At 44.1% G+C, this 20,037-nt stretch overlaps 1 protein-coding gene across 8 annotated transcripts in view; it reads right to left on the reverse strand.

The window, feature by feature from the left end:
- Positions 1-20,037, reverse strand: part of NTRK2 (neurotrophic receptor tyrosine kinase 2) — a 385,135-nt gene that overhangs the window by 211,484 nt on the left and 153,614 nt on the right. Inside the window, exon 14 of one of the 8 annotated variants that reach the window (XM_019940381.3) lies at positions 13,852-19,001. The exons of the other annotated variants lie outside the window; for them this stretch is intronic. Coding sequence (XP_019795940.1) covers positions 18,964-19,001 — 38 coding nt within the window. The 3' untranslated portion in view covers positions 13,852-18,963. Of the gene's footprint in view, positions 1-13,851; positions 19,002-20,037 lie in introns of those variants that run through there. 8 annotated transcript variants of the gene reach the window in all.

The raw sequence follows: 20,037 nt of genomic DNA on the forward strand, positions 1-20,037 counted from the left end.
TATAATTTTAAAAATCACTTGGGAAAGGACATAACATAGAATATGGACACCAGAATTAGTTCATTCATTGTATAGAAATTTCAAAACATTTTATGTGATGTTGAGAAAAGCTTTAGAGATTAAACTGCTCCTACCTGAAATGGGGTAAAGCATATTTGCGCAATAACCTACCTTATTTATCACATGATCTTTCTCTCTCATAGGCTAAGAACAGTTCAAAGAAAGATGAAAACAAAACAACACACATACACACCCCAACACACACACACACCCTCAGGCCACTCAGTAAAGCATGAGAGGGAGAAAAGGGAGTAATAAGGAGCGTAGCTTGTTCCAGCTTCTAAGAGCTACTTATTTGCAGATCGTCTCCACCACCTTTCTAACCAACCATTCATGAAGACTCATAAACCCTGCCTGGTTTAGATGAGATGAGGTGGTGGAGAGCCTTCCAGGTGTAGAACACTACACAGACGCGATGGTCACCACAACTGGCAGGGGCTCTCTCTCAGGAAGGCTTGATCCAAGAGAGTGTGACCCCAGGAGGGGGCTGGGAAAGGTGGGAAAAGCAGACAACCGTGGGGTCTGAATGAAAAAACATCTCCTAACCCGCTCCTACTGCCAGAGCCACTGAGTGTTTCCATATTCAGCATAACTTACATGAATCTCATAATGCCTTAAATCCAACTGCAAGCAGGCTTGGTGAGGAGTGTCTACAGTTGGGGTGGTGGAGGGATCGAAACCACTCCTATTCTGGAGTAGCCCAGAGCAGCTCTGCCCCGAGATGTTTTTGATGGCATATTCCCAAGAATGACTAGTGTTCTCATGCACTGATAGATGAGAAACAACACACCTTCAAATTCAGTGAGGGGGAAAAAAATCCTTGCTATCTCTTGTGGAAAGGTAATGGCCATCCAGGAGTTCCCAGTACAAAAGAAAAACATGGAGCTTAGTGAAGAGGATTAAACTGCCTCATCCATCAGAGGCAAAAACAGAGTCAAAAATCCATGAGCAGTCCCAGAAGGCGTCGGATGGACCCCACCATCCACCTTGGAACGTCAGAGAGGAGCGAGTGTGGGTCTTTGAGATGCGCCCCCATCACAGCCTCCTCTCACACTTGATCTGGAGCCTGACAGCTACCCAATCCAGTGAGGCCAACAAGAAGATGATTTAACAAATCAGATCCCAAGAAGAATAAGAGAGCAAAATTATTTTAATTGTTCAATTTGGAAGAAGCAAAGCCATCCTAAACTATTGAGGAGCATGGTGTACGGTAGAAATGGCATCCAGGAGCCCGTGGAGTAAACTTGCCCTCAGATGTGCTTTGTTTGACTATTACATTGTTCAGAAAAATCTATACATGATCTGCCAACGTTTTAAAATCAGGAAATTTCATGCAAAAATACTGATTCCTGGCTTCTCTTTAAAAAAAAAAATGAAATGGACAACGCTGCAGAATGATCTATATTCTGTCAGCAGAAATGAAGAAGTGACACCCTGTAGACAGGGCATGCAATGTGGCCAGGAGCCCACTGCACTGATTTATGTATTTGCCAGGACCCTATAATGGGCAATGAGTCCACACTCCCTGAATCACAGGTGATACAAGTAAATGTAACAACATCTCACCCTACTGCAGCTTGTAGAAGAGACTGACATTTTCTTCCTCCCCTTTCTTTGAACTTTACTAGGCAAAAACAAAAGTCAACAATAAAAAAATTTCATTTTTTTTAAAGAAACAAAAACATATTGAGTGAGAGATAAAAGAGGGATAATTCTCCTTTTATTGTTGGGGTTACTAATGAGTCCATTTGAGTCCTCTTTGGAATGGATAAGAGAATTCATCTGTTTGGAGGGGAGGATGGAAGGTGAGAAATTTGTCTTATTCTCTAGAAAGTCGTCTGCAGCCTGAATGTCTCTAACGACAAGCAGAATTAAGGAGAAGAAGCAGATCTATGGAAATGCAAAATTTCCCTGTCATGAGAATAAATCCTAAAAGATAAATTTTTCGCTTCAACATAGACTGAAGTTATAGCTTTTTGACAAATGATGTTCTGGGTTGTCATGACAACTGGGCCTGTTAGAGGTGTACATAGAGGCCTGCCCATAAATCAGAACACTTTAGGAAGGGGTTAAAACAAACATTTCTAGACTATTCCCAAGATGTAGTGCCAAAAATGTAATTACAGACATTTGTATCAGTCTGCCATAAAGCATGACAGCTCCAATTTTACAAAATGTTAATTTAAAAAATCTATTAAACCCATGTCCCTCTGAGAGAAATTAATATCACACCTAAGGTTGGGAGTCAGTGCAACTCAGAGGCTGTGAAAATTGGGATGGCAGAGTCAGAAAGAGAGGCTTAGACGCAGACTAATCCATAAGCATTTTAGTGAAGAGTTTGGGGTAGATTCTGACCCTCCAGAGAAGAAATGCTCAGGGCAGATGACAGTGCTCAGAGCTTTCTACGAGCTTGAGAGAACTCAAAAAAGCAAAGATTTGGAGATGTCATTAGAAAGGAAAAGCTGATAGACGGAGGTTAGCTCACCTGGAAATACAGGGATGAAGCACCGAAGAATCATTCAATCCAGGAGGACACAGACAACAAGCAATAAAGCATTAGCAACTTCCACTGAGGTCAGGAAAAATGAGAGTTAGCTTAAAATCAGACACTAGAAAAATGCTTCTTAACTTAAAGGTCAGGAGATTCCACTCCAAGGGTCACAAGTTGGCAGCCTGAGGCCAAATTGAGTGCAGAGAGAAGTTCTTTCTGGCCTGCACAGTGTTCTTTTAAAAATGTACAGTGTTTGCCAACATTTAAAAATCAGGAGATTTGACATAACATTCTGGCTTCTTCTCTTTAAAAAGCAGATTATCTGGCAGCAACAGGCCTGGATTCCTGTGTGGCTGGTGAGAGGAGATGGGTTCAGAGAGCATAAACTCCATGAGGACAGAGCTTCGCCTTGTCCAGTCCTGTGGCCTGAGCACCAAGAACAGTGCAGGGCATGTAGTAGATGTAGAAGGTACACAACTATGTTTGAATGGATAAGAGCAGCAGCTGCCCTCTTTATATAAGACATGTACTCTCCGGGTGATTCCCCACCCACACTGTTACCTGCCTGGCCCCTAAAGGCATTTGAGTTTTCCACTTTGCACTGTAAGATTTTGTTTAGTTGGGACACTCCATGTTGCCTCATGACATGAATTCCCCATGGAACCCATTCTCATGGCCTCATGTGCGGGCCACTGAAGCAAAATGACAATGCAAATAATATTCTTTAAGGACTTAAATCATCCAAAAACAAGCTTCCCTTAGAGAGTTGGCATCAACGTTCATCCTGCAGGCAGAAAGCAGGCCTAAGAGACTTGCCAGAACCTCTTCCAGTGCTTGGAACAGAGCAAGCATCACTGACAGGCTTCAGATCTGAGCATTCACTTATTCATTCAACAAACACTGAACCATTTCTAAGTGCTAGTGGCCATGTGATATGTCTCTTTCGCCTTGATAGGCAGAGATTTAAATTTTTATTAAATGAATGAATAAGTAGTGGGAACCACTACAGACAAGAAATACATTGTGAATCTGTTATGTGCCAGGTATATACATACTTAACTAAACCTCGACCTGTGTGTTAGAAATTATTGTCCCTATTTTGTAGAAAAGGAAGCTGAGACTTGGGTCCGCAGCACGGGCAGAACAGGGATTTGAGCTTAGATCTGCTTGGCAGCCCCACTGTGTGCAATCCAGTATGCTACCAACCTCTGAGCTAAACTCTGTTCTCAAGGGGAGTGGGTTCAATAGTGGCCTCCAAAAAGATATTTTCAATTCTAATCCCTAGAACCTGGGAAGGTGATCTTATGTGGAAAAAAGTCTTTGCAGATGTAATTAAGGAGCTCAAGATGCCATCATCCTGGATTGAGGGTGGGCTCTTAATCCAGTGACCATTATCCTTTAAGAGGAAGAGAAGACAGAGATGCAGGGAGAAGACGGCGATGTAAAGACAGAGGCAGAGACTGGAGTGATGTGTCTACAAGCCAAGGAGCTCCCGGAAGTATCAGCAGCCACCAGAAGCTGGCAAAGAGGCATGGGACCACCCTTCTGTCAGATCTGCTAGGACGAACCAACCCTGCCAACACCTCAACTTCAGACTTCTGGCCTCCACAATGATGACAGAATACTGTTGTTGGAAGCCACCGAGCGTGTGGTCATTTGTTACAGCAGCCCTAGGAAACTAATACATTAAAATAAAATATTCCTGGTCCACGGAATGGAGACGCTCCCCAGAAAACTGTGTCTGTACTGTTCACGGTGAGGATTAGGCTGCATTCCAGATCCTAAAAATTTACTGATCTTCTTTACTTCAGAATCTCCCTATTTCTGAACAAGCCTTTCAGCCTGAGGCCTTACGCAGCTGTATCCAAAAACCAGCTCGAATCTCTACAAAAGTGAACTCAACTGAGAATTATATATACTTCCTTTGCTTCTTTGCAAGTACAGTGAGTACCTCTGTCAAGAATCTCAAATTCAATATAAAGCAGCAAGAGAGGACCGAGGCTCTCCTCACCAGAGGATCAAATATGGAGCAATGCTACTACGGGAGGATAGGAAAGAAGGTGTGAATTCTGTGTGAGCCATTCTGGGGAAGCTTCTGGGAGAAAGGCGAGGATTGAGCTGGGTCTTGAAAAAGGACAAAAGTAAGGATAATCATCGTGACAATGCTATTATCTACTGAGCACCTACAACATGTCACATGCTGTCTTACTGACCTGCCATAAGTTTCCCATGTAATTATCCAAGTTACCCCACAAGCTCAACCTCTGCCCCCATCATTTTCTTGAGGGGAAATCTGAGACTGAGAAGGGCATGCCAAGTTCAAGGTCACCCAGTCAGTAAGTGGCAGGACTCTGACAGCTGAATGTACAGGTGGTGAGAGGAGGAGGGTCAAACCAGGTGGCGTGAGTGCCTTGGGAAAGAGGAATAGAGGTGATAGATGGGGATGACGTGGCTACAAAGACAGGCGGGACGGAAAATGCCCTTTTGAGGAGCTTGGACATGATCCGCTTAGCTGTGTCAGTTGCCAGAGGTATATGAGTACAGGCCCAACCAACGCAAGTCTGTATCTTGGGAGGAAAATTTCGGACTTGGGGATAGAAGCAAGGGGACAAGAACACCCGTTTGCTCCTCTCAAATATGAAGGGCCTGAGGGAAGGCAGGGGGGATGGGAGTGGGAAACACAGGGCAGGTGTGAAAGATTGGGGAGCAAGACCTGACTTGACTTCAGGACGGCCTTCAAGAGGTGAGGGCGAGGAAGCCATCCTGGCTCACCCGGAGGTTTGGAGGGAGGAGTGAGCCGTTAACCACAGCAGAGGACACAGGGCAAGGGCTGCAGGGGCCAACATGGTGAATTCCGTTAAAAAAAAAAAAATCTGGGGCTTCCCTGGTGGCGCAGTTGTTGAGAGTCCGCCTGCCGATGCAGGGGACACGGGTTCGTGCCCCGGTCCGGGAAGATCCCACATGCCGCAGAGCGGCTGGGCCCGTGAGCCATGGCCGCTGAGCCTGCGCGTCCGGAGCCTGTGCTCCGCAATGGGAGAGGCCACTACAGTGAGAGGCCCGCGTACGGCAAAAAAAAAAAAAAATCTGATTTTTTTGCCTCTGGGTCCCTCACACTCCAGAGATGTCTGGTTAGCAGATGGTGCTGTAGCTTCTACCTTTTTGCCTGCCTCCAATGGATTCCCTGCAAGGCGAACTGGTTGGAGTTTAGAGGGTATATCTTTAAATTAAACACATGAAGAATTTTCAGCTCTCCAAAGGAAATAGGACACTCTAGGTTTGAATCAGGCAAGATGTGTCTTGTAAGCCCAGAGCTCAGCACTGGGGCACAGAGCACCCCAAACACTGTCGGCATCTCAGATATGAACCACCAAACTCAGTGAGGAAAACTTGGAGCTGGGAGCTCCAAGCTTCCGGCTCGCAGGAGCCCTCTCAGTTCTGACTAGGAAGTTGCTGGCTTACAGCACCTTCCTAGTTTCTATCGACCTGCCCCCCGCCTTCTCCAAAGAGCCACGCTGTCCTCCCTCCAGGCAACCCAAGAGGATGAGACCAGCTAGGAGTCTGGAGTCAACACACCAAGTAGTCAGGATCTAAGATAATCCAAACTCTGCACCCTGATCTCTTTCTGGAAAAAGTGTCAATAAGCAGGGGACTGGACTGGTGTCAGAAGATCGAGGTTCAAATTCTGACTTGACCTGTGATTCTTATTACCTATGGGCTTGGCAAGGTCACAGCTCTCGGTGGTGGGATGTGCTGGGGCCCCTGGGGCCCCTGCTCTTGTGCACCCAGCCCGGGCAGCAGCCAGCGCCTGCATCTCTTTGCTGGAGGACTGCCCTTGAGCTACTGAAGCCCACTTTTGCCTGTTGGGACCCTCAGCCAATGATCTGTGGGTACACGAATACGAAAACCCAAGTACCAAATCTCTGGGGGGCAACTTACACTCAGGGTTTCCCCCTCCACCGGGCTTTGTCTGAAACCATTCTCCTGTGAGGCCCCTGCCCTGTCCTGCCTTCCCCACTCCTCCCCCAGGCATCCCTGGGACACCCCCTTCACCCGTCACTCCCAAGGGCATCCTCAGGGCAGAGTCAGCCTCCAGGAAGCTCGACCAAAAGACCAGTGTCTGCTCTAGGCCATTACGGAGGAACGTACCCTAAAGGCAGCACGCTGAACATCCAGTACAAGGGTCACAAGAGGCAAAATCTGGCAAAAAGACGTGTTTTGTTTGGCTCGCGGAGACTGTAAAAAATGTGAAGGGCCTTGCCAACATTTAAAAACTGGGAGATTTCACACAAAACCCCAGATCTCCCCTTGCCTTGAAAGATCAGAAGATCTGGCTACCCTGAGCCTGCATTGCTGCACAGCAACATTGGCTGGGGCGGAGGGCAGCTGTGCCCATGCACGGGGCCAATCCCCGCTGGCCCACCTACTCATTCCCATGACCCTTCTGGTCTCCGGAGTCAGTGGAGTTGGCAACCTATGGTGCAGCCCCATAGAAAGCACTCAGTAAAGTCTGCTGAATCCGAATAAGGATTTTTCTTGAAAATGATTCAACTCCAGGCTGCCGGAGAGCAGGGGTGAAGAATTGTGTAAGAGGACGCCTCTGTCTTTTCCTCTCCAGCTCTTTCCTCATGCCTGGCAAGGTACTGATGTACACTTCCATAAACACTCTTCCGAAAGAAGCTGAATCGATGAGGAGAGCTGCCACAACAGAACATTTGTTTGACAGGGAACACAAATTGAAATGAAATCGAATCACTGGTGGTTTGGGGAGATAGACGAGAAAAACAAAAGCAGGTCTTAGTTTCAGATGTTGCTTCATGTTGCCATAAATAAAAGGATGGCTGCATTTTAAACTTTTCAAAAATTTCAAAATGTTGACTTGCCCAGTCTGTGTAGTTAAAAAAAAAAAAAAAAAACTGATTATAGCTGAAGCCCTTTAAACCAGTGTAACTGGTAGGAGGTCATTTAAGGAAGTAACGGTTCCCTTGAATACTGGAACCCAATGGTCCAAGCAGGAGTGTTCAGGGCACTGTCAGATGGGCAGTATGATTTACAGAGAGTGGGGGAGCAGAAATTATCCAGTACATTGCTTAAGTGGAGCTCAGATAATACTGGTCCTATTGTATGAGAGCACTCTGTGGACCCTCAACTTCAGGGAGCATGATTGATCAAGCCACACCCTGAAATCCATCTGTGCTCTGAAATCCACCCCCTCGTTTGCAGAGTCCGTGCCCCCATGGGCTGCTCCAGCACCAATGACTGAGTGTGGTCAGAAATTCTAAGGCAGACGCATCCCAGGAGACCAGGGACACCTCTGATGGCCCACTCTGGCTCACAGACTCCCAGAAGCCCCAAATCACCCAGATCTACCCCTAATAGCTCTGCCCACACTTCCTCAGATTGAATGGCAGTCTGGGATGCTTGACCCAGCCTTTCTTCTCTCCCCCCGTCCCCCGTGGCCATGCTTGCACTGCACTCTGATGCTCTGCTGTCTTCTCCAGTTCCTTCTCCATTTTCTCATGCAAGAGTTTCTCCTGATTAAAAATCCTTGCAGCTTTAATCCCCTCTTGGCGCCCGCTTCTCTAAGGACACATTCTGCATTTGAAAATTCCTCCTGCCTGTATTCCGAAAAATCTGTCAGCTCTACCTAATAATAAGAGGCTCCCGAGTTCTGTGAGGTAACAGGAATCCAAAGAAGGAAGTACTTACAAAATGAGCTTAAGATGAGTGGGCTTCAAGGAACTGGGTATGGAGTCGAGAGAAAAAGAAAAAGGAGGAGGAGACAGCTTCTCAGTAGTTCCTCCGTTTTGACACTTTTCTACTGAGAAAATGGGCAGGGAGATCCCCAAAAGATGAGTTCACACCTCTGGGAAAAACTTCCTGAGACTTTCCAGATTACCTGTCTTGCTCTAGAGTCCCAGCTGTTAAATTGCCATTTGGGGACGAGATGTACAGTCCTTTAGAAAATTGCTGTCCACACCCCAGACCTCAACCTTTCCGACTGTCGTTTTGTGGAAAGGCAGAAAAAGGGAAGTTCACTGCCTGTGTGAAAATGCAAAATGTGCCTTACAACCAAGAAAAGAAAGAACACAGTAAGACACACACACACACACACACTTATGATGCTAAGAGGGTTAACGTTAAAAGGAAGGCTTCAGGCTGGTTACTTCATAATTCACAGCAAAACAGAAAAGGGAGACAAAATCAGCAGCATCGTTTATAAGCCCTGGAAAATGGAAGTCTCCAAGCTGTCATAAATAAGGATGGAAGCATTTGCCAAGTCAGAAATTTTGCCAAGTTTGAAATCCACTCAATCCTTCTATCTTGGAGCTCAGAATGGAACACCAACCTTTTGGGATTTGTAATAACTTTTTCTCAGCAAAACTTTTTGCTATTTATAAGGGAGTAAAAACAAAAAGCAAAAAAATACAATATGGAAAGTCTTTCTTTAAAGGAGCATTAATGCCAAGTGAGCATTAATGGGGAGGGGATAATGGTAAAAATGGTATATGTACTGGGATTAACTTCCCATTTATTCAAACAAGGCTTAACATATGCAATATTCCTATTCCACAAGTGTATGTGTATATATGTGTATGTGTGTGTATGTGTGTGTGTGTGTGAATTAAGTCTTTCCTTGATGGTGTCTCTCTCTTGCTTTCTCTCTCTCTCTCTCTCTCTCTCATTCAGACACACACACCATCCCACTTCAATGAACATATTCCACCCAACCAATTGTAAATTTAAAGTTTAATTGTGAAAATTAAAGAAAGGATAAAGCATATTTGTGTGTGTTTGTGTTGGGTGGAAAGGGAACCAGAGGAAAAGTAGAGGGGAAAAATAATAAAAGGAAAAGAGAAAATAGGTACCAAGGTACCAAGGCCTGGGATAGCTTTCACCAGTTTACACTGGGTCAAAAAGAATTAGCGCCACCAAGGTGAAGAGCAGAGGTCTGATGACTATCTCGGAGCAGGCAGCCGAGGCTCCCACAAGAGACAAAAAAAGCACTGTCCTTAGAGAGTCAGGGCCAAAAGCATGGATTTCCTAGGCAGAGAGATCTTATTTGTGTGACCTTGCACAAGTTACTTAACTTTCCAAGCCTTTTTTTCCTCGTGTGTAAAGTATGCATGATAACAGTGTCAACATTACAGACACCGTAACTGTATAACCGTAGCCCAGGAGGTCAAAGATGGTGTCTGTTTTGATAACTGTGGTAATCCCCCCAATGCCTGGCTCATGTCTGACCTATAATTAACAATTAATACTTATTGAATTTTGTATAGACTTGATCTAAGATAAAACAAGATCATGTATTAAAGAATTTAGTATACTTATGTCTCAGTTGGAGTCGTGTCAAGTAAAAAGAATTCATGGGATGATGTAGAGACATACGGGCAGGTTAAAGGGACGCACAAGAGGCAGTGAGGCATGGAGACGGACCATAGTGGGAAGCTTTCCCACCTCTAGGGTTGAAGGGACAGAGGAGCCCATCGGCATTCAACTCAACAGTATTTAGAGCAGGAGGGCCATGGAGAGGTAGCTGGCCTCCCCTAAATCCAGGTGCCTGGGTAAATGCAGAGAGAAAACGTTGTCCAGGGAGTAATCTCTGAAAAGCCTGAAGCACCCTAATAGACTGTCTTAGTTCATGTTAAAAACCTAGAACTCCCCCAAAAGGCCAAACAGTGCTGGCGTCTCTATACTTCCCACCCGGCTCAAGGGTCTTTAGTGAAATTGCATGAGCTTTATCTGAAGCTGAATGCCAATTCTTAAAGCAATCTAATCTACAGTTTCATTTAGCGATTCAGCATGACTAATTACTGTATGATGAGAATTAGTAGAAAGGGATGGAAGGGTGGCAAATCAACACAAAAGAGGCTTTGCCTTTCCTCCTTGAGAATACAATAAATTCTTTAAAAGAAGAGAGAGAGAGAGAACTGTCTGTTCATTAGTTTATGGCTGAGCAGAAATTTTAATTCAGTAAACACAGGCACCGGGGTCTCGCGGTATGTGAGATGTGACTTGACCAAATGACTGGAAAATTAGCATGTGCCCTTGGCAGTCTCTCTCAGTCACTGGCTGCAGACAAGACATGAGGGGACAGGAGCGACGATGTGACCACACTGCTCAGATGCTGGCCTGTCTCGTTGTGTTTCCGAGGCAAGGAGCCGCTCAGGCATCTCCCAACACCTTGTTCCAAAGTGCAGATCCTCTCCAAGGAGGTGGCAGGATGTGTCCTCAAGCGAAGCTTCCCACCACGTCCCAGACCCACACCCTCCCCAAGGTGGTTTCCCTGCCATCACATACACTCACTGAAGAGCAGTGATTGCTCCTTTTGAATGAGAAGTACTCCAGCTCAAGAGAGAAGAGAAAATTCGCTTTACAACCATGAAAACCAACAAATCCTTCTTCAGGTACAACGGACAAAGCAAACATGCTCTGGGTTTTCAATAGCTAATTAGCAACAAACACATACTGGATGCAACTTCTCTGTTTCATAAGGTAAAATTTAGAAAGCACGTGCCAAGTTCACTATGGTGCCACAGACTGGCGAGTCAAGATTGGCAAGGGCTTTGTGAGAGGCACGAATTACTGGGGGTAATGGGGAGGTGTTTACTGGGATAGAAGAGCCTCTCCAGTGACTTCAATTAGCCTTACAATCCTGCATCTTTTTTTAATATAAATTTATGTATTCATTTATTTATTTTTGGCTGTGTTGGGTCTTCCTTGCTGTGCGTGGGCTTTCTCTAGTTGCAGCGAGCGAGGGCTACTCTTCGTGGCAGTGCGCGGGCTTCTCACTGCAGTGGCTTCTCTTGTTGCGGAGCACGGGCTCTAGGCGCGCAGGCTTCAGTAGTTGTGGTGGGCAGCCTCAGTAGTTCTGGCTCATGGGCTCTAGAGCGCAGGCTCAGCAGTTGTGGCGCATGGGCTTAGTTGCTCCACGGCCTGTGGGATCTTCCCAGACCAGGGCTCGAACCCGTGTCCCCTGCATTGGCAGGCGGATTCTTAACCACTGTGCCACCAGGGAAGCCCCAATCCTGCATTTTGACAACAATAATCTCTGCTCAACTGCTAGTGCTGGTAGGAGTGACCACTGGGCATTTGCATCGTCCTGAGGGTGCCGTAGCCACCTCTCTGGCCTCACCCCAGTCCTGGCCCTGCTCAAGGGTCCCCCCCATGCCTGCTAGGTGTTTCAAGCACCGGCTCTCAGAGCCAGACTACCTGAATTCAAATCCTGGTGTTACCACTTGTTAGCTAGGTAACCTGGGGCAAGCCCCTCAGTCATTCGGTTCCTCAGTTTCCTAACCTTTCAAATAGGAGCAATATTAGCTTGTGCCTCACAGGGTTGTTGGGAGAACCGTGAAGCACTTAAAACAGGGCTTGGCACACAGTTGGAAATCAACACCTATTAACTATGGCTACCTTTTAGATCCTATGGTAAATATTGCTTTAAAATGTGCTAGAAAAGGTGGTAACAACAGTAAAAGTACCTTAAATTAGGTGCTGGTAAAAACTTCAGTGCCACTTACTTAAAATGATTTAACAAGAAAAAAGCCCAAATTACCAAATGTTTCCTAAATAAATGAAATTTTATTATTTCAAACGTGACCAATCACATGTTACCTGCTAGAGCTATCACGAAAAACTACCTCAGGAAGCAGAAAAGTTATTTGTAACCCACTGCCTGTAAATACTTGTTTCTAAGGGAACTTGAAGCAAGTCTTTCCTTTCCAACAATCTCTCAGCCAATTTGTTTGTTATTTTTATTCTTAGGCAAAGATTTTCAAATGGATAATTCAAAAGTCAGTTAATGGAGACCCCCATCCAAATGATGAAAAATTCTGAATTAATGAAATGAGAACAAAAGAGGAAGACCATATTTGGGATATGACCTTCAATGCTTTTCTTCCAGAATCCTCAAACTACAGATCATCATTCGAACTCACTGAATAATCATAATATAGGCCCGAACAGACCATGTCCTCCTCTTTTATCAAAACCAAATCTGGTTATGATCAATGTGCAAGAATCACCTGGAGGGAATCTAGGAACAGAATTAGGATATCTCCTGAGAACGTTCCAAAGTGGTCTTCACTGCTTGGATCACATCCAGAATGACCCAGGGAGGGAAGTTCCCCTTCACTTACACTCCGTTATTTGTACCCAGGCAATCGTCGTATGACCAATACAGGCAAATGAGTCTGTGATTCCAGGGCATTCACGGAGGCACACCCAAGTGCAGTGCAAACCCACGTCCTTCCTAGTATTTTTATTAGTGATACCAAGTGCCCCCCCACGTGGACCACCTCATTCAACTCTCATAGGAGCCCAGTGCGGAGGCACTACTACTATCATCCTCATCTGAGGAATGGAGTCATGAAATAGCTTTCCCAAGGTCATTCAGTTTGTGAGCAAAGCTGGGATCCAATGCCTACCACCTCAAATTACCATACAACTTTCCAATGGCCAAAAAAACCTGTTCTCAGCTCAGCAAATTTAAAAGGGCCTTTAGAGAAAGCACAAGTCACCAGCACTAACCAGGCTCTTTGAAGACAGTCAGCATACTCGGCTCAGTACAACATCAGGTCACGTTTTTCTAATCCCTAAGTCTTCGATTTGGAGCAAAAACCTTTGCAAGGTTACGAGAAGGTGAAAGCAGTCTCAAATGAATCAGAGCTGGGAACCTTGCTTTTAGCTCCTATCCGAAAAGGGGAAAACGAGGAAGAGACAGTGTGGCCAGGCAGGAAATGGAGACCAAAGGAGTGTGAAGTACGGGCACCAGGTTAACAGTCAAGGTTCAAGATGGTACCTTATCTCCATGCCCACTTGTCTTCCTCTCTCTCCCCCTCCCATGAAGCACAGGTCATCATGTCCATTTGACCACAAAGTTACTTAGAATGGAGGGGCAGAGCACCAAGTATACCTCCTTCAGGAAGCCGAGTCATTCCAAGTTTTGAAAATACCGAAGAATTTCTCACTGGATATAAGTTTTATTTTTTTAATTCCCTTAAACTTTTCTGTTGTTTTTCAGGATTGCCTTTTAGCCAATGAAAATAGATCCGATGCAGGAATCAGTAAACCATAAATGTATTACTCACATTGATGAAAATCTTAAAAGTCGTATTTTTAGAAGAGATTTATTTCAGAATCTACAGTGGATTTGGGACTCCCCCCAAACTCCCAGTGACATTTCTCACACTTGCTTCTAACACCTTTAGTCTTGGACACCACCAACGACACAAGGGGTGATGGTATGTACTTGAAGAAGGGGGGAAACATACAAGTCCCTACACAGAATGCAAGACACATGGAGATAAATTATAAAATTTTATTGGTTTGTTAAAAAAAAATGAATGAATTCAGCAAGTACATTTATGGTCTATCCACATTGTTAAAACAGCACTTAAAAATAAAATAAAAATGATTATCCATTATTTACAGGAAACATGAAAAAAATGACTTTAAGACCTGGAACATTATGGGGAAAAAAAACAGGGCATGAGAATGATTCACAAGCTGCCTATATGGATTACAGCAAATGGATCTGAACACGACATGAGGATTTGCCGTTCTCTGGAGTCTCTTGCTATTTTTTTCCTTTTTGTCTTTTCAGCTTCACTGAGGTATAATCAACAAAGAAAACTGTAAGATATTGAAAGTGTACAGTGTGATGATCTGACATATGTATACACTGTGAATAGAATCTCTTGCTATTTTATATTTGTTTACAGAAGCTCCATTCATAAATAGACTGTCTTAAAATAAAGGTGGTGAAAATCTCTGTTCTTTTCTTTGCCTTTCACACACTTATTTTTCTGTGAAAACTAAGACTCCTGACATAGCCAATGTCAACCCATCTTCGGTGCTCACTAATGACCAGCCCAAGGCTCCAAGCCACACTAGCCTGAATTAAACTCAGGGTGATTTCTCTGTCAAAATCAGATGGCTGGAAGGTCCCTTTGTTCCTGAAGACCAAAACAAGGAAATGGGCTAACTTGAGATGAAAACTGCCTTCTGTAACAACCGTTTTCATGTCACTTTCTGGATTGGGAACTCTGTTAACTTAACTCAGCCTGGCAGCACCCTGCAGGAAATTACATCCTTGCCCTGTCCAGCAGGGTCCTTAACCTTCCCAGGTGCCCTTGAATAAACCTGACATGGTTTGCAGGTGCTGTAGGTGTGTGAACACAACAGAACACACTTAATAGAACGGCTACCTCTGTCCTAGTTTCCTGGGAGTCCAGTCTGCTGAGTGGCAGAACCCCAAGGGGTCCGCCGACCTTGACCACACAGGAACGGCACAGCACACGTGGCTGCATGCAGCCACCCTGTGAAGACCCTGGATTTTATGGAATCTGTCTGTTACCTAGAGTCTGGACAAAAGAAGATAAAATGAGCTTCTATTGTAGTGGGAGGAAATTAGATGAAAACAAAGGGAGGAGTTCTAGACAGAAAACAATAGAGCAGGTGAAAGCGGAAATCATCCACTCTCGGGTGGAGGGAGAGAAGAGTTAGTATCAGTCCCGGTTACTGCTTTGATTCCATTTTGCAATGGGAAAAAAAAAAAAAAAAATTGGTGTGTGCAAAGCAACCAATAAAGCAAATAAAAATAAACTCTCAGTTTGTCATGGAGTCAATTTGGAGTGTTAGAGAGAGAGAAAAGAGCCAAGGTTTTTAAGACAATCAAGAAAAAAATAAAGAGAAGAGGAAAAGCAGGAGCGCCTCCATCATGCTGGCCCTCACTCCTGGCAGTGACCTGAATTCCTGCCTGTACTCCTTGAGCTGTTTACTCCTACAGCTGCTGAATCCTGATGGCCTCTGCTCTGTCTGAGGGGGAGCTGCAAGCCTCAACCACTCTGGGTGTGATTCAGGATTACCTGAAGGACTTGGAGGTAAAAGCAAAGCTCTGGGTTCTGCATTGCGGGCTTGGAGCTGGGATTGTTCACGTCTCATCTCTGCTCCTTACTCTTGGAAAGAAGACTCCGTGGGTCAAAATGAAACCAGTCCTTGCTGGAGACCAGGAGGGAAAATCCTTGAATCCGACTGTCTCTAAAGTACGTGGGGATTCACTTCGCCTGTTGAGAGATGGCCCTCCTTTGGCCTCAGACTGATGTATCACATGATGACAGTGGAAGTTTCTTCATCTTTCTCAGTTGCCTCCGAGGGTCTCAGTGGGACCCGATTCAAGATACAGGACCTGAACCACGCCTCTTGAAGATGACACACCTGTTTTTCTTTTACCAATGGCCCTATCGGTATGTTAAGGACATCCATGAAATGGGGCCATGTGCTTTCCCATCTGAACCTGGCTGCCCCTGAGAGGGCCAAGCGACATGAACACCGGTGAAAAGAAAGTCGTGTCAGACAAAACAGGAAGTAGGACTCACTAGGTGCTTCTGGCCACGTGGAAGTGGGGCCCACTGCGGGATTGGGGGAAAGCATTGCTACAAGAGAGTTCCAGGCAGGGTGAGAGAGCCAAGGTTCCAGCTAGCGAAGCTATAAGACAGCCCCAAATTAAGTGACATGCTGCAGATCCCTGGGTTGCTAAACTCAAGGGTACTAAAGCGCTCGACGGCGGTGCCAGGAAGTGTGTTAGCAAAGGCAAGATAGTGGGATACGTTAAGAGAACAATGATCTTGCTTTAAGACCAAAGTAACAAACTGGCAGCCCACAGACATGTTTTGTTGGCCTACATAATGTTTTAAAAATAACTGAGCCAACTTTTTAAAAATAGGGACATTTCAGATAAAATGTCCAGGTTTCAAGTTTCTCTTAAAGAGTCAGAAGGTTTGGAAATTTGGGCCTATCCTTGGGAGGCACGAGTTGGCTGAGTCTAGGTGACAGCTGCCCCACTGGAGCGGAGGGTGTTCGCTTATCCGGCTCACGTTGTTCATTTAGGGTACCTGCCTCGAACTGAAATGCCACAGCCTTGTTGGAGGGTGACAGACTTGATTTCAGCAAAACTGCCGCCTTTCCTTCTGTAATGCTGAAAAAATGCACAATACGTGCCTTTAGGAAGCTCGAAAAAGATTCCTTATAGGGGACATCAAAAGCAAAGGATGACAGAGGTGGTCTGGAGTATAGAAATGAGAAGCTGGGTTGCTGATTGAGGTCTTCAGGGATTAAAAAAAAATGAAAAGAACACAAGACCATATGAAACCATTTTCCAATAGCCTGATGGTTTCATCATTCCCTAGGAGATGTCAACTGCTTGTTGATAGATTCAATTGCCTTATCTGTCCACTTTTCTCCATTTTAAAACAAAAATCTACCCTGCAATTCTTTTAGCTGCTGAGGGCAAATATTCTTTTTTTTTTTAGGGTCTGGGATACTTCTAAAATAGTCCTTAAACTGTTCACTGCCTTTTTATAGCTCCACGGAATAACATAAAAGCTTTAAAAAAAATTGTACCAAATGGCCGATATTTAAGAACCCTTGCTGTCCTGACAGCCTCTGCTTGGCTCTCAGTTTGAATTTCATTTTTCTTTCAGGGGGCAGGATTTCTACAATTAGCTGGCCTTTTTGTAAATCAACACTTTGGGGAAAGATCAAAATCTAAGTAGTGACAGGAACAGTCATTCAACAGTGAGCAAGAAAATGGGAATTCAGAGAATATTGAGACCTCCCCATACGCAGGGTCAGCTGCCCTCACACTCAAATATCTTTTTGGAAAGACAACTTCTGAGAACAGCAGCCTGTTTATGCTTTGGAGAAACCTCCCTTCTTTCAGGAGTGGGTATAGAATAGCCAAGTCAAATGCTGTAATCCATAGGACTCCGTGAAATGTCTGCATCAAGCAATAACATACTTAGTGGCTAATGTAAAAGACAGAGTATAAAATATTCATCACGCATAACCTTTTTATATCAAGCGGTGCCTAAATGGATCCTGGTTTATTGAGATTAATGCCTTGGTTACACAGGATTCAAAACAATGTTTCCAAATATGTTGGACTAGTTAAAAAAACTATAAAACCTTAAAGCTGAACTGCAAAACTTTAGTAACCATCTCCCCTCCAGAAAAGGCTTTTTGAAAACGTCAGTAAGTTTCCAGTTCAGCTGTGGCATCTATATGCAGACGCTCACAGTCAGAGCCAATTGTGTTTTCAAACAAAATGCTCCAGGCCTGGCTCTGAAGTTCCCCTAACAAGAAAGGTGTGAAGCGGGGCAGGGGCAGCCAAACCTCACTTCAGGACAGGGATCCTGCCTGCTGCACACTAAGCAAAGCGTACAAAGGCCACCGTGAAGGCCAAGTGCGTGAGACAGTTGTCCACATAAGACTAAGGCAGAGATGCAGGATTCTGTAGCTCTAAGGCTGCCCTTGCAGCATTGAAGCTGGACATTATAAAGCACATATTCATTAGCGACCTGCCACCTCTGTGCTGCTGGGGTCAGGAAGAACCGTCCAGCCCAGGAAAACCCAGCAGAGTGTAGTACGTTGTAGGGGGACTAGGCTTCTTAGAATATAGTCTCCTGCTCACAGCAGGCCAGCCATTCTGCTCACAGGCCTTTTCAGAGTAGAAAAGCTGCACTTCTGTCATGGGAACAGCATGAGATGCTGCGGCCTTCTTACTCGGCAAACTTCTAAAAAGCAGGTGGATCACAGAGGTCAAATAAAAGGACATATGCACCATATGCATATATTTCACTCTTTTTCTGGAACTGACTATGACTAACTGAAATCCACAGCCCCTGACCAAATAGCTTTTTCTTTTCTTTTTTTTTTTTTTTTGCCTGGTGATAAACTTTAAGGAAATCGTTACTGTTGACTGCGTGGCTCTGGACCTTCATGACCAGTGAAGGAAAGAACCTCTCAGGGATACCCCCGAGTCCCCACAGCGATGGTGGATATGCCCTTAACTCTTTTAGTCACTGCATTCTAGGTGGGAAAGTGAAACTTTTTGAATTCAGTACTGATTAAACAACAGCAGAAAACAATGCTAAAATTCATGTTAAATGGAGATTAGACTGTTTAGTGTGTACTTACACCTGTCCCTAAATTTAGATTTTTTTTAAACTTTACAGTTCACCTTTAATAAACAGAAACATTGAAAATCAATACATTTCCAGTATGGTCAAACAGCACACCTTTCCAAAGAGAAGCACAATCCAATGGCATTTCATTTCCATTTTGTATTTGAACGATTGTGAGAACAAAAGAGAAGCATTAATTTAAGATGTTATCTTGACTTTCTTAGCTGCCTGTGAGCTGTCTCTGCATTGGTGTCCCCCATTCACAGCTCACAGCACCTGCAGGCTTCGTGCAGTATCTCCTGCAAACACCACCCACATCTACCAGAAAACCCCAGATCAGTGGCACTTCCCGGGAGAAGCCAATGCCAGCCCCAAGAGTCCAGCTTACAAGGCAGCATCAACCAACAAGCACCACAGCCCCCTTCTCTGTCTTTTCCTTTATTTCAGCTACCCATCCAGTGGGATCTTATGAAACAAAACAAAACCTAAAAGAAACACAAAATAAAACATAAGTCATGCTCAAAAGAAAAATCAATGGAAATTAACAAGCAAGTACAGTCACTATTAAAAGAACATAATAAATAAAAATCAAAATTAAGACACAACATGGAATATGCTTGAAAACATAAATACAATATAATTACAAAACAGAAATCAGGAGAAAATGGCAGTCTCGTTACCGAGCAACTTAGTTTTAAACTTAAGACTGATTTTACGTGGCACATGAAACACAGGAAAGAAATGCAAAGGATTTCTGCACACGTTTCCACCCACAACTGTATCAGATGTTAACATCTTAATTTAAGGAGGAGAAATCTGTGCACAACATAAGATGACTCCTGAATAATTTTTATATATAGGGAAAAAAATAAAATTCAACAACAAATATCTACCCAAATTCTCATTTTCTTTTCCCGCCTATAAAACCAAGTTATTTCTAAAATAACTGATTAATTACTCAGCCATATCAGAGAACTGGCTGGCTTTAACCAGTACAATATTGAGCCCACATGAAGATTTAGATTCTTTTTCAGAAATCCTACTATTAAATAATTAACCGCCTATATTTAAGTACCATACCATACCTATGGCACATATATATAATCTATTACATAGCATATGGTATACAGCATGAAGTATATTGTATGTATATACGTTACTTACACAATATAAGACATATAGTGTCTAGTACATATAATATATAAAACATATATAATACTTAACATCAATTCATTCTACAAACATTTACTGAGAACTGACCAAATAGTAGACACTGTAAGGCATGGTGCCAAAATAAAGAAAATGGATTCCTTGACTTCAGATACTTCATTGGCCACAGATGGAGAAAGATGAGGGAATAACTTACACAACAGGTAAAAGCTAATCTACTTTCTGTGGGGCTGTCTTCTAAGCTCTTTGCCAAATCAGCCCTTTTAATGTCACTATAACCCTAGGAGATAGGTTCTATTATTGCACTCTCTTTACTGGTGAGAAAACTGAGGCCCAGAGAGTGAAGCAGCT

The sequence above is a fragment of the Tursiops truncatus genome, chromosome 6 (assembly GCF_011762595.2).
Source record: "Tursiops truncatus isolate mTurTru1 chromosome 6, mTurTru1.mat.Y, whole genome shotgun sequence".
NCBI lineage: Eukaryota > Metazoa > Chordata > Mammalia > Artiodactyla > Delphinidae > Tursiops > Tursiops truncatus.